At 33.1% G+C, this 15,371-nt stretch overlaps 1 protein-coding gene across 8 annotated transcripts in view; it reads left to right on the forward strand.

Annotated features, from left to right (window-relative positions):
• Window positions 1-14,885, forward strand: part of PPM1B (protein phosphatase, Mg2+/Mn2+ dependent 1B) — a 65,971-nt gene extending 51,086 nt beyond the window's left edge. For 7 of the 8 annotated variants that reach the window (XM_045549504.1, XM_045549511.1, XM_045549508.1 and 4 more), the window contains 3 exons: window positions 1,834-1,945; window positions 2,341-2,398; window positions 11,113-12,151. In XM_045549504.1, the coding sequence (XP_045405460.1) occupies window positions 1,834-1,945; window positions 2,341-2,398; window positions 11,113-11,418 (476 nt within the window). In that variant the 3' untranslated portion in view covers window positions 11,419-12,151. Of the gene's footprint in view, window positions 1-1,833; window positions 1,946-2,340; window positions 2,399-11,112; window positions 12,152-13,138 lie in introns of those variants that run through there. The other variant, XM_045549510.1, reaches the window with a different exon arrangement.
• The last annotated feature ends 486 nt before the right edge of the window (window positions 14,886-15,371 follow it).

Genomic DNA, 15,371 nt, shown 5'->3' on the forward strand with positions numbered 1-15,371 from the left:
TCTGTAGACCAAAATGAGGACTTTGGACTTTATTCAAGTTGTGATAGGAGGCTGGGTCTCTGCGTCTGTAATCCTAGCACTCTGGGAAGCCAAGGTGGGAGGATTGCTTGAGCTCAGGAGTTCTGAGACCAGCCTGAGCAAGAGTGAGACCCCCATCTCTACAAAAAATAGAAAAATTAGCTGGGCATGGTGGTGAGGTGGCGTGCACCCTTTGTCCCAGCTACTCAGGAGGCTGAGGCAGGAGGATCATTGGAGCCTAGGAGTTTGAGGTTGCAGTGAACTATGATGATGCCACTGCACTCTACCCTGGGTGACAGAGCAAGACTCTGTCTCAAAAAAAAAAAAAAATTGTGATAGAAATTCATTGGAAGATTTTTCAGCACAAGACTGACTTTCTCTGACTTTTGTTGAAAGGACCCCTCTTAGTTGCTGTGTGGAGAAGAGATTGTAAAGAGGGACAAGAGAACAAGCCAAGATAACTGATTAGAAATCATGCATTAATGCAGGTGCCACACGATGGTGGTGAATTAGACTGGAATGGCACTAATGTGAAAATTGATTGGTAATGTTCTAGACTGCAGTGGTTCTCAGCGGAGGGAGATTTTGTTCCCAGGGGACAAGTGGCAATGTCTTGAGACATTTTTGGTGTTAAAACTGAGAGAGTACTACTGGCATCTAGTGACTAGAGGCCAGGAATGCTGTTTAACATTCTGCAATGTACAGGACAGCCCCCACAACAAAAAATTTTCTTGTCTAAAATGTCAGCATTGTGGAGGTTGAGCAACTCTGTGCTATAAAGATACAAGTCTAAAATAGAAAAATTATAGTCCTGCCTTCATGAAGCTTGCAGTCTGTGATACAGTAAACATGTTTATGGGAATATATAGCATGATAGCATGACTATGGTATATGTCTGGATGTGTATGGGAGCATATAGCAGTGTACCTACTCTAGGTTTAGGTTAGAGGAGGATTTGAGAAAGTGATACATAAAGTTGAAACCTGAAAGATGAAAACCTTTGTATGTTCAAAGGTCAAAATAAGGGTCTTGTGAGGGATGGTAAACAGTTTGGATTTTGCATCTTGAGAACTGCCGAAGACACTGCTTTTTTGTGGTCTTAAAAGCATGTACTCATCATTTGATTTTTGAGGAGTTCATGTCTTGCCAATGTCCAAATAATCATGCTTTTAAAAATCTGTTTCCATAAATTGTAAATAGAAATGTAAAGTATAAATTTTTGTTGTGTTCTGAGCAAGTGCTGTATTTATTTTCCTTTTTTCCTTTAAATAAATTGCTGTAGAGCCTAACACTCTATTTAGGTATTAAAAAAACCTATACAATGATTTTTAATCTTCCCCTTTTTCCTTACAATTCTTAGATAGCTATTGCTTTCATTTACCTGTAAATACGGTATTAATAACTTTTATGTTGTTTTACTTAAAATTAGATAAAAGGTATTTTTCCATGTAGCTGTTAATGCATTCATAGGGGCCATTTTTAGTGATTATAGATAAACCATTTCACTTAGTGGCTACACCAGCATTTTCTTAATTGGCCCCTTATTGTTGGACATTTAATTGGTTCCAGTTTTTGCTTTTATGAATAATGCTGCAATGAACATAGGTATGCAAATAACTTTTTCCTCTCCTGCCCCATAACATTTTGGTCAACAAGTAAGATTTTATGTTAACCTTTTTAAAATTCCTTTTATGTTGATGGTAATATTTGTTTTTATATTTTAAAATAGGTATACCAAACAGTATCTCTTTTTCCACTTCTTTTTAAGTACTGGGTTATCACATTAATTTAGGAACTTTTTTTAAAAACCCGCAGAGATTATGGTGAAGTCTGGTGAGGAAGGAATGCCTGATCTTGCCCATGTCATGCGCATCTTGTCTGCAGAAAATATCCCAAATTTGCCTCCTGGGGGAGGTCTTGCTGGCAAGTAAGTAGAACAAAAAGAGCTAATTTTGAGCTCATTTATAATTAGTAATTAAATAAGTTGGGGTAAGAAAACTTAAATCAGAAGTAAATCAATTATCTCGAGACAAAATGGGTTAACATTTCTTGTATTAGAGAACTCTAAAACTTCATCCAAAAAAGATTTTTTAAATGGAATCATTTATCATACCTTTGAAGATGAAGGTTATTCTCGCCTTGCTAAATGAGAAGAAATAAATAATGCAAAATCAAATTCTGAGAATGAAATGTAGAAACTATGTTCTTGGCAAGTATTGAATGTGGCAATTCACTTGTTAGTGTAGTTTTGACAAAGTATTGAAACATTGACAAACTTGAAATTGTATATGATTTAAGAAAACTAAAGCTTTTTTTTTTTAGGCGCAATGTTATTGAAGCTGTTTATAGTAGACTGAATCCACATAGAGAAAGTGATGGGGTAAGTTTTATTTTATTTCTTAACATTTGAAATAATTTTACAGTATTAATACTAGATATGAATATATTCATATAATGAAGTCTATAGTAAATTATGGTCTATAATAAATTGCTATTTTTAAGGCAAGAGTTAAAATTTAAGGAAATGTATTGAAATGGAGGTAGAGATAAAATTCTGCTTGGAACATAGATAGATAGCTTTGTTGTCACTTTGTTGTCGCTTCGTTGTCACTTTCTGGGCATTGCCTTTTTGTTTGCGCTATCTTTTATTTCCTCCCTGTATGCCTGCTTTTTTTCTCCTTCCCCCTTAATCCTTGATTTTGAGGCAGGAATGTGCTTTTAAATATCTTGATTTCTCCTCCAGCAGGCTGCTACCTTCACCAGAAGTTAGTGATAGTGAGTGAACTATTATTTTAATGACCAGACCTTTCAGTGTCCCTGTGTGCCCAGTTGGAATACCTGAGGATAATTCCTTTCTGATATTGTTGTTGTGTTATGGATATATGAGTGTTGAACTGAGAGAACCATTTCTGTTGTGCCCTGCTCTGCTTCATCTGAGCTGAAGTCTTTATCCTCTTATTTTTATTATGCTCTCCTTAGACATGCTGATGAGCTGCCAGCTGCTTGTCTCAGAAGGAAGGAAGTTTGTTTTAGTACTGGTACAAGGGGACAAAACAGTCTTGTTTTTTAAAATTGCTCTTAATTTCAAAGTCAGCAGTTCAAATTTGTATTTTCTCATAGAGTTTTCAAGTTTTGGACATCTAAAAACAATTGACTTAATTTTTAATAAATATACTTGAAAAGCTTTAAGGGAGCCAAACTTAGAAGTGAAACTCCTTAGGAAGGAAGTCCCCCTATAGATCTCCAGTTCCTCTTGGCAGGTTGGGAGGGATAGTAATAGCTGTCTGCTAGAAATTGTTTCATATCGACTGCATTGTTTTTCAGGATTTGTTATGGCATAGCAATATAATATAATTTCTTATCCTTAAGTGTAAAAGTATCCTGGCATAAAGGAAAATTTCATAATTAATACAGTTTTAGTGAGTTGAATGAAAGTGATACTATTAATATATATTGCTAATAACGGAATTTATATCTTGGCCCAGAGCAGTGATTCTGAGTCATTTTTTACAGCGGGTACCTCAAAGTATAAAGAATTCTATCCAAGGCTGTGAAAATTAGTTTAAAAATAAAGATATATCATGTGATACATTCAGAGACCCCCTCAGTCAAACAAATGAGTATAGGATGTTGACGCGATTAAAAAGTTGGTGATTTGGGAGGTGGAGAGGGGAGAATCTTACCTCTTCAGCTAGATTATAGGTTTCACATGGCATCCACCACCTTGAGTAGAGGAATTAAGCCCTTAGAAGTTATTCATTCATTTTTAGCCACAGAAGTACTCCATTTCCTCAGGTGTTTCAAAATTCAACCCTTGCTGAATTTTTTGGTCCCTCAAGAAAATCTCCAAACTAGATTTTTTAAGGTTTAAAACCCCAAATTTCTGTTTAACACACACCAAGGATGACTTACATTTTTAAAAGAGAAAATAATTATACATAGTAGCTATGTAACAGGAAATAAATAGGCAACAGAACCATCAAACTGGGGGGAAATGCTCAATATATAAACCTTGCCTTAAATGAGATTATTATATGGACATATGAAATTAGGATATATATACTTAATTACCTTTATATATAAGCGTTTTATTAATATCAGCAGATCAAACATTGACAGTGTACCATGTAGTGAATTGATGGAGGGAGGAGACTATAAAATACAGGCATTGCCCCACATGTGAGCTCAGTGCAGCTTACACTGTAGTTATAAACACACGAGTTAAATGAAAAAAGTGTTTCAGATAGCTTAATAACAAATAAAAGACATGACAGAATATACAAGGTGATCATTGCTGTGTGAATTATACAGTGATTGCTGTGAAAGTTCAGCTAAGTAGGGAAAGTCAGCTTCTCAGAGAAATGATTTGAATAGCATACATGAGATGAAGAGGATAACATTTCAAGTGGATGAGAGAGGCAAGAACAAAGTATAAGTATCTTTGAAAGAAAGAACATCTTTTTGGCTAAAGCAGAGAACTACTGTCATGAAAAATAACAATTTAGTTTGCAGAGATATTTGCTAAGAAACTGGCTTTTTGAACTTCAGAGTGAGGAACCACCATATGTTTGGAGCATAAGAATGATAGACTCAATAGCTGTGACATTTTAATCTGTTAGAAACATTTGCCATATTAATTTAAAGAGATGGTAGATTCAAGTAGTTGTGAAATAATTGCAGAGACCAAATGGTAAGTATAAACTCATTAGTTGATAAATATATGAATTAGAGAAACTGCCCTATTTGCTATAAAAACTGGCTTTGCAGCCTAGAATTCTATTTTGGGAAACACTACCATACCCTTTCAGAATAATCAGTGCCTTAGAAAAATGTTGAAGCATAATCACTAGTAGCAGAAATGTGCTAAAAAATACTAAGGAATCAGAGAGAGTGAAGAAAACAGACATTTAATTAAATTTTTAGCTCTTGACCCACTGTAGCAACAAGTTAGGCACAGATGTGCTCCATAAATGTTTCTTAATTAGATCGTCATAGTGTGAAAGATGTTGCCAGGAGGAGGTACAGTGGCATGAGATGGGAGTTAAGTGATGGGAAAGATGAAATTATGGAATTAATAGAATTACAGAAGAGAAAGAAGGTATTACGAAAATTAAGTTCTAACTGACAAAAATAACTTTTTGTTTAGATATGCAAAAAGAGTGCTAGTCAGAGTTAAATGAGATTTTTTTTAGACTCCTGAAATATTTGCTTTATATCAGAGATAAAATTGTTCTTCTGTCAATGCTTATAAGTAGTACCATTAGATATAGGGATTCATTCATTTTTCTTATATTTGAAACAAATCTTTTAAATAAATGCATTTCAAAAAGCTGAGTTGAGTATAGATCAGAAATTAAGTGATTTTAAATATATTCAGAAAGTTCACTATTGAGGGGAATATTAAGTTGTTTACTAAATTTGTTTTTTAGTTCAACTTTTCAGAATATGTTTGGTCTTCTTAGTGCAAGCAATATTGATATTTTCTCAACTTTTAAAATAAAATTTTGTGGAAAAGAGTCTAGCAGGGATTCTTAATCTAGAGGTTCATGAATCCCTAGAAATGTTTTTGAAAAACTCTAGAAAATATAAAACTACATGTTGCCGTAAGTTGTTCTTATATTAGACAGGGCTCTGTGATTAGACTCCTTTCCTTTCTCTAAAATCCTAATTTGTGTTTGATAACTAGAATATAAATTCTCTGAGATCTGGGACTTCATCTGATTCATTTATGCCTGTAATCCAAACACATACAACAGCCCTGGTATATGGTGAGAGCTCAGTGAAACCCGTTGAAGAAATATTTGTATTTATTCATTTATAGTAGTTTGCTTAAGACTGTCCTTAATTTGTATATTTACAAGTTGAGTTGAGGTTGCTAATTGGGTGTGAAAGTCTGTATTTTTAGAGCTTTGTCTTTTCCATGGAAAACTGTTAAGTTCTTCCCTCAAAAGGAAGGAAGAATTTGTATTTACCCAACACCTACTTGTGCCAAACCCTTTACACACACACACACACACACACACACACACACACACACACACACACACACACACACACACACACACACGCGTGCACGCACGTGCGCGCGCGCGCAGAATCATAGGTAATCTCCTCAATATCTTCTTTTATGCATGAGACTTAGAATTAGAGACATGACGTAGCATGACGTAGCTTGCCCAGGTCACAAAGCTAAATCATGCAGCCTTGAATCTGGCTGACTTTAAAACCTATTCTCTGTACACTATTCCATGCTGCTACTCTAAGGTATTTAAAAATGATTATGTCGGTACCCCACCTCTGTCTAGCATCCAGGAAAAATCATTTTTCATTCTTTTATGAATCTCGTGTTTAATAGTCTTAAGATACTCTATTTTTAATGAGGAATATCATATATAAGTTGTTGAAACTAAGCAATCAAGCCCAGTTCCTTGTCAGTTATGTTTCATTTAAATACACATTTTTATTTATCCTAATCCAAAGACTTTAAGGCGTTTGGATTTTTGAGAAGGGGGAAAAACAGGACAGATTAGACTTTTACTAAGCCCAAAAGAATCTCCATATTCTGTTTTCACATTGTTAAATTTTGCATGCAATCTTCTTTTCTTGTTTACTCCAAACAGATAAAAGCAATAGTCATAGTTGCTTTTACATTTTTATGTCAGGGTTTTTAGTGAATAATAGGTTTTTCTAAGTTGTTTGATGTTTATTTTTTATTCACTTATCAAAGCATTCCTGTGGAGACCAGACCAGACCAATATGCTTTGAAAATTCCCTAAGTTTAGTCACTAGTTTTTAAGGTATGATTGGACATGCCCATACCTGTGTAATCTTGACCATTTGAATGATTCTGTCTAAAATTATTTCAAATTCATTAAATTTTACATGATCCTTCAAATAACATCTAATTTATTAGAATCTTCGTTCTTCATTAGTCATTGTTAATTATATTACACGAAGTCATATTTGAGAATTTTTAGTTCTAAACATTTTTTTGGCTGAAATGCAGGGCATAGGACTCCACAAGAAACACAAATTTTTACTAGAATTCTTTATTTTTTCTTCCACTGTTTTAACTGTAATAATTATTTGAATAATTTTGGTTATAGGACCTGTTTTTTAAAAAGTAAATATATTACTACAAATAAATATTAGCTGGTTAAATTTTTTTTTAAATATTCTTAGATTTTTTTCCCCTCCTGTTTGCTTTCTGCTTGATTTATCTACATTCCTTTGTCTTATTTGGTATAAAGTAGTATGTTCATAGTGAGAGATTTGACTTTTAAGCTGTTAGTCGAGCTGACAGTAGAACCTTAAAAACAAAGACTGGGAGGGCGGAGTCATAAATTCTCATCTTAGCAATTGCATTAAATTTATTATGCAGAGTAATTTTAAACATCCCATCTAATATGATTTTTTAATCAATATAACTAATGTCCTATAATTTTATTAATCTTTACCATATCAAGGAAACACATTATAGACTTTAATATGAAATAATCTGTGGTATATAGTTCCATAATAATTTTCACCAATATTTCTTTAGTGTCTATTTATATGTGGCACTTCCTATGTAAAAACTGTTACCATTAATGTATTCAATAGAATATTGAGATGGACATTGATGTTAATTACACCTGTACACAAATCTGAGCTCTGTCATTTACTAGCATTGTCACCCTTGCAAATAAATCTCTCTGAGCCTTAGTTTTTTAACTTATAAAAATGACAGTGGCAGTACTTACTTCATAGAGTACCTTTGAGGATTAAATAAGATCATGTATATAAAGTACTTAGCACAAACATTAATTTTCTTTCTCTAAGTGATGGGAGGATATAGAAAGGAATATGAAATTATCTTTACTCTGAAAGACATTACAGTCTAATTGGAGAGACTTGTGAACAGTTGTAAGGTAGATTTAATTGCTATAATAGATGTGTAAAAATAGGTGTGCTATATCAACTGTATGAGTTCAGGTAAAGAAAGTACAGGAACCTAGATAATAGGTTCCCTTTCTAGTATTAATGAAGGCCCACGAGAGAGTTTAATTGTATTTTGCAAAATCAAATGTAATGGCTGACAGATTTCCACCATCTATTGTCTATCTAGCACAATGGGAAAATGTAATTTGCCATAAAGTTAAATGACTTTTAAGTGTGGTCCTTAGCTAAAGTTCTTTTCAATTCAGTGACTGTGTGATGCTAGCCATTGTAAAATCTATTTGATTTACTGGTTTGGTTTTGGTATATCTTTTAAAAAGCAACTACTCTTCCCCAGCTATCACTAATGTAGCAATTTACAGAAATACAGGTGATTACCATAATAATAATATGGCATCAGTTGGAGAGTGAGAGGTACTTTATCTGTTGAACCCACCAAAATTGACCCAAATATAAAAATAGAATAGGCTTTGATCTAACTTTATCAGTAAGTCCAACTCCAAGTAGAATTATACTTTTTAGTCTCAACCCTCGTAGTTTATCAGAATTACCTTTCAGGCTTTAAAAAAACTACCCAGATACAATGAACCTATATAAGTTGAAATGGTACTTTGGCATCTGTATAATCCACAGGTGATCCTGATGTGAAACCAGGGCTGATATTCACTTCTATGTGTAAATCAAACTACTCATTTGAAACAAATTTTGTTTCAATGTCACACAAAAAATTTTTTTAATAAAAAGGTAGGGTTTTTTTTTTTTGTTTTTTTGGTTTAGGGATTTTGGGGAGCGGAGGGAGGGTATCTTAGGCCCTAAATTAAGGTCTTTGTGATATATCATAAAGCAGAAAATTTCCTCTTAGAAGACCTGATTAAAGAGTGACAAGGTTTATGACTAGAGTACACTTACGACATTGTTGTATCTTAACCCTTCCTGAATAGATTCAAATGAGAAACTTTATTTAGGGAAACATGTTTTTTTAATATGGGGGGTAGGGGGAAATAGGAAGAAAAGTTTTAACAAACAGCACATTTTATTGTATTCTCTCCACATAATAAATTTTGCAAATTAGAAAAAGGCAGTTAATATACTTGTAGAAAATTGGAAGTTTCAAAGAAAATAAAGTATCTAGAACTCTTCTAACCCAGTATCATTACATTGCTATATTTCCTTTCTTTCCAGGCACTTTATATATCCTAAAATGAACAGATATACAAACATAAACATACCCCCAAAACACAGGCTATACACAGTATCATCTCTTGCTTTTTGCTGTGAGGGCACTTTTTAAAAATAATATTCATGGCTGTGCCTGGTAGCTCACGCCTGTAATCCTAGCACTTTGGGAGGCCAGGTGGGAGGATTGCTTGAGGCCTGGAGTTTGGGACCAGCCTGAGCAACATAGCGAGACCTCACCTCTCTGAAATAGAAAAATTAGCTGGGCATAGTGGCTTGTACCTGTAGTCCTAGCCACTGGGGAGGCTGAGGCAGGAGGATCACTTGACCCCAGGAGTTTAAGGTTGCCGTGAGTTATGATGACACCACTGCACTTTAGCCTGGGCAACAGAGCAAAAACCTATCTAAAAAAAATAAATTAGCACTCATGTGCTTTCTTTTTCTAATAAACATTGCAATTTATTGTGTGGTTTTATTAGTGTTGTTTTTGTTTCAGGATTATGGGGTAATCGTCTCCAAAGATGGTTAAGAGTTTGTGTTAGATCATCTTTATCACAGTAACTTTTTTTGGATTTTATTTTCTCAACATTTTATGATGAAAACTTCCAAACATATATGAAAGTGAAATAATATGTTGAATATCTGTACATCTTCTACCTAGCTTCAACAATTGTTAACATTTTGCTATAGTTGCTTTCCCTCTCATTGTGTGTGTGTGCGTGCGTATATGCAATTTTTTTTCCCTTGGCTAAACCCTTTCAAAGCCAATTGCAGACATCATAATATTTTATCTCTAAACATTTCACCAGGTAGCTCTTAACAATGAGGACCTTTTTCTACATAATCATATTACCATTATCATACCTAAGAAAATTAGTAATAAATTTTATAATGTCATCTAATATTGAGCCCAAATTTCCCTAGTTGTCTCCAAAATGACTATTGTGATTGTTATGTTGAATCAGGGTCTAATTAGATCAAGTCATCAATCAAGCATTGTAAACAAATCTTTGATCAAGCCCCCTACCCCTCTTTCCCCCCTCTTGATGCAGAGTCTGAGCCAGTTTTTATTGTTTGTCCTACATTCTGGATTCATTATGATTGTTTTCTCATGGTGTGCTTTAACTTTATCCTCTATTCTCTGTTTTTCTGTAAACTGAGAATTAGCTTAATAAGATTCATATTAAACATTTTTGTCAAGAACACAGGACAATTACTTCATAATACATCCTATCAGGAGGCACATAATGTAAGGTTGTTTTGAATTTAGTCTATTGGCTTAACTATGATCAACTTGGATGATTAGAGCTTGTTCTGTTAACAAGATTAAGTAGTTACACTACTATAGAAACCTGTAGATTTTCCAAGGATTGAGTAGTTTACTATTCATATTACATTTAAAATAATTTGTCTATTTTTACCTATTTTAATTAAAATATTTAAAGCAAAAAATAAATTTTTTATCCATGAAAGCTTTAAAATCTTCCCCAAAACCACAGTTTAAATTTATATAGTTTTATATTTTGTATCTCCTCCGCACTTATCATTTAGGAGAAATGATGAAGAAACTAACGTTCTGATGGCCTGCTTTTCTGTCCTTCTCCTACCTCTTTAAGCACTAATTTTCTTTGCACTAAGTCATTTATAGCAAATTACTGTTTTTTTGAGTAAGTCAGTTTTAGGAAATGCTTGTGTTGCTGTTGAATTCTAAAAGCAGCGTAAATTTCAGATTAAACTTCGAGTAACAATGTGAAATAAGACATAAACTAGTTAGTGGTGATTTGTGAAATATAACTTTTGAGATATTACAATTGAAAGTTTTTATTGACACAGGTAAGAATTGATATTTAATAAAATGTTTTCCTGCTTAGACTATATTACTTATGGTAGAGAAATTAGTGTTTTGCTGTACTGTGTTATGAAATACATGTGATATCCTAGTTTGTCTACTGACACTGGGGTCTTGAATCTTAAAAAAAGGCCTCCGATGAAGCAGAGGAAAGTGGATCACAGGGAAAATTGGTGGAAGCTCTCAGGCAAATGAGAATTAATCATAGGGGAAACTACCGACAACTTCTGGAGGAGATGCTGACTAGTTACAGGCTAGCTAAAGTAGAGGGAGAAGAAAGCCCTGCTGAACCAGCTGCTACAGCTTCTTCTGCGAACAGTGATGCTGGAAACCCAGTGACAATGCAGGAAAGCCATACTGAATCAGAAAGTGGTCTTGCTGAAATAGACAGCTGTAATGAAGATGCAGGGACAAAGATGAGTGGTGAAAAAATATGATTTTCCTTTTTGGTAATATTTTTGTGATCTTTGGTTTTTACTTAGGAAGTATAATGTATGCGCTTATATAACCGTTTTGTTATTTGAATCTTGGAAAACTAGTTTTATTATATTCAGATAGCCTTGTTTTTTAAAAAGGCCTTTGCATACACCTTTATGAGATAGTTTAAAATTGACTACTTTGAATTTAATGAAATTACATGTCATTTCACACTGTATACCAGAAATTAGGCTACCAGTTATTAAAGTCAGTAGTTAAATTCATACTAGCTAGGATTAGAAATTACTGATTAGAGGTTACTTTATATTGTGGAAAAACTTGTTAATGTAGAATTATACTGCTTCATATGATTTTATATATTAGTATACTCATAGTTAGCTTTATAATAAATTTGTGTTTTCTTTAATAATTTTAGTTCTTTAAAGAATGGCTGATACAGGCCTGTAATTTTTCTTTCAAGGATGATAATTTGTGTGTTTGATTTGTTTATATTTTATATCTCTGTAGTTTTATTTTTAGAAGTTGTGAGATATTGGATGTGTGGTTATTTTTCCTTTCTCTGTATTCTTTATGAAACGTAACTTTTTAAAAACCTATGTATTATTCATACAGCTTTGGTTTGTATATTCTGTATAGCCTAACTACACACATCAAAATGTATGTCAACCAAGTGTTTAGAATGAAATTATAAGTGTTCAAGTCCAAATAAAGCATGTGATGTGGAATAATCTATGCATGTTGTAATTATTTTTGAATTAATTTTTTTAAACAACGAGGTTTGGTATATTAGAAAAATACTCATTAGAAAACGGCCAGGCGTGGTGGCTCATGCCTATAATCCCAGCACTTTGGGAGGCCAAGGTGGGAGGATTGTTTGAGCCCAGGAGTTTGAGGTTACAGTGAGCTATGGCCACTGTACTCCAGCCTGGGCTGGATTCAATTATATTTAATATATATAAAATTTAGCACACTTCTGGCTTAGCTTTTTTCATTAACAAAAAGGAAAAAAGTTTAGTATAAAAATACATGTTTTGCATACTCAAAGAAAATCTATTCTGTTTCTTATCCCCTTTTGTGATACAAAATATTAATCTTTGGACAGGATAGGCACACAAATTCATGTGAGAAAATTGCCGCAATGAACATAAAGATTGCAACATTGTCAATTTTGTTTCAAGTTTTCATCAGTTATTAATAAATGCAAAAATTATGGGCTATTTTTAAGTTAGTGGCAGGTGTGAGTTTTGTTTTTGTTAAAAGGGATTTTTGAATTCCAGATGGCTATTGGTCATGTGGTGGAAAATGTTTTTAAATCAATTATTTTGTAACTGTAGAACATTAACTTTTCTTCTTTATGTTTATATCATGTGCCGAAAGCTGGTTAAGTTACCATAAGTTGAAACTTTGGAATCTTCGGATGTTACAGCTGATGTTTTGATCTATTTTTCCAATGCCAGAGTATTTTTAAATGGTTTGGGAAAGGAAGGCATTTGGTGGGGAGGGGAGGAAAAAAACCTCAACCCAGTTATCTATCTATATTAGATAGATATATGTATACATGCACAATACACAATACACAACATCTCTCTGTAAAAGTACCTTTTCAGACAAAGAAAGGAAGATAATTTGTTCATCTAATTTTGTTTTCTTTTTGAAATTCAATCCAGTCTGGAAGTGGTGTGGGTAAATAATAATGTTCTTCCTTTTCTCTTCCTGTAGGGTGCTGGAGATCTAGAAGACCCATGGTAGCCTTAAAAACCTTCTAAAATGCTTTTGATTCTGAAAATTGGGGGAAAAAACTTTTAATCACAATTTTCTTCAATACAAAGGGAAAATATTCTTGTGGATTCCCAACGTTTTGTGATATGAGCAGAAAATCATTAGCATTTCCCATCATTTGTTCATATTTGTGTTTTCCGATCATTGCCATTCGTAGCATTGCCTGTACTACAGTATTTTTTGCCAACCTCAGACATACTGGTTACATCTGTATTGAACTTTTGGCCCTAGAAACCTATGGAGTTATTTCACCACAAATCAACAAATGTTGCCTGAGGTGCATGGGAATATAGTTAGCTATACTCTGAAAATACATTTTTTTTTTTAAAAACAAAACACACAACATAAAAGCATGTAAGAGTAAAGAATTGTATGATATGTTCCTTTTTCACCAAGTTGAAAGCCTTTTGAAGCTCTGTGGCTTGGAATTTCGTTTGAGCAATTTACTATAGGATATGTATTTATTATTAATTGTTATTTAATTTTTTTCCACCAGTTTTACCTGTATTACCAAACTGGGTTCTCCAACAACGTCTAAATTGTAATGTTGCCTTGCTTCAAGATAAAGTGTATTTGGCAATAATATTATAAACCTTTACAAATTTTATGCATGTATCTACTACTACACCCTTCAACTCACTAGAAAATCTTTTGAAACCAAATGGATTAATTTATGGCTATTTATAATTTGCTTTGACATCTCACTGCTGCAAATTTTTTTAAATGATGAGATTTGCCTTTATAATGTAAATTGTGATTTTTGTTTTATATGTGGGTTTCTATAGTTTTAATTTTTTCAGCTTTTAAGATAAAACAAATTTTGTGTAATTTGGTATTGTTTTTAATCGTTTATGTTATTTTAAAAGCTCAGAATATCACATTGAAATTACTATAAATACATTTAAAATTATCTATTTTAGATCTAAGAAAATATTACAGAGATATTTTCATGGGTTCAGTAACTTTTTGTTTTATTACATTGGGCACGGTACAGAGTGGCTGTCACATAAGGTACTTGAAGATTATTAGTTTAATTCTATTTTTACAATAACCTTGAATTCTTCTGAGTTTTGCATGTATTGAATTCAATTAATGCTGAACATGAAGAGTGAAGTATTTATCTAAAAGAAGTTATTGGGGGTAGGAGAAGTAACGAATGTATCCATTTGTACATGGTTTACATGTTGTGGATGCTTTGTAAACATTTTCCTATATGTTTAAATTGTGTTTCAGCAGGATGCAATTGCCCTTGTGTGTAGTTAAAATGAGTCATCATCTGGTCCTGTGTGAAATGGAATTCATGGTATTTTCTGTAACATTTTCCTAAAGCTGTTTCTGGAGAGCCACACATTTGAATACAGACAGCTTTCCTGATTATTTGATTTATTGTGCACCTGATTTTTGGTCTAAAAGGAATTATTGCCACAATATATTTTATTTATTCTTTAGATTTTAGCCTTGTAAGTTAAAGTGCTTTACATGATGATGTTAAAAGCTATTTGTCCCTTTACTGGGTATAGGGGGTTGTTAAAAGATAGGGAATGAAGAATGCAAAATGGTTTATTGTTCAAACTGTCCACTCTGATCCAACCCTGTACTGATAGTACTTTCCAGTATGATATTGTGATGTTTCATACAATGCAGTGAACATAACCAACTTGTTACCTAAATAAAGAATTGATAAAAACAGTGTGACATATTACTATTTGGTATGATTTTCAAAAGTAATTTTGAATGTTATTTTAAACATTTACGTAGTTAGCATACTTGTGAAAATTTAACTCCAAAGAGGAATGAATCAAATTTTATAGAACAACGTTAATTAACCCCTTCTCGACTCCAAAAACATTTTTTATACTACCTTTAAAAAAAGGTATCTTTTTCAAGAGGATTAGTGGCCCTTGAAATGCAATGCTGTATCAGTTAGTAAAAGAAAAAGCCATGTCCAGTGTTTACTCATCTGAATTCCCTAGCCTGTCTGTTCTCAAACATTTTGGTCTCGAGACCCATTTATACCCTTAAAAATTGAATATCCCAAAGAACTTTTGCTTTTGTGTGTTATATCTAGTCACATTTACTATATTAGAAATTAAAACTGAGAAATTATCTGTGCTGTTTTAATTCATTTAAAAGACAAAATTGTTACATGTTAACATAAAATCATTTTATAAAG

The sequence above is a fragment of the Lemur catta genome, chromosome 4 (assembly GCF_020740605.2).
Source record: "Lemur catta isolate mLemCat1 chromosome 4, mLemCat1.pri, whole genome shotgun sequence".
In the NCBI taxonomy this organism is placed as follows: Eukaryota; Metazoa; Chordata; class Mammalia; order Primates; family Lemuridae; genus Lemur; species Lemur catta.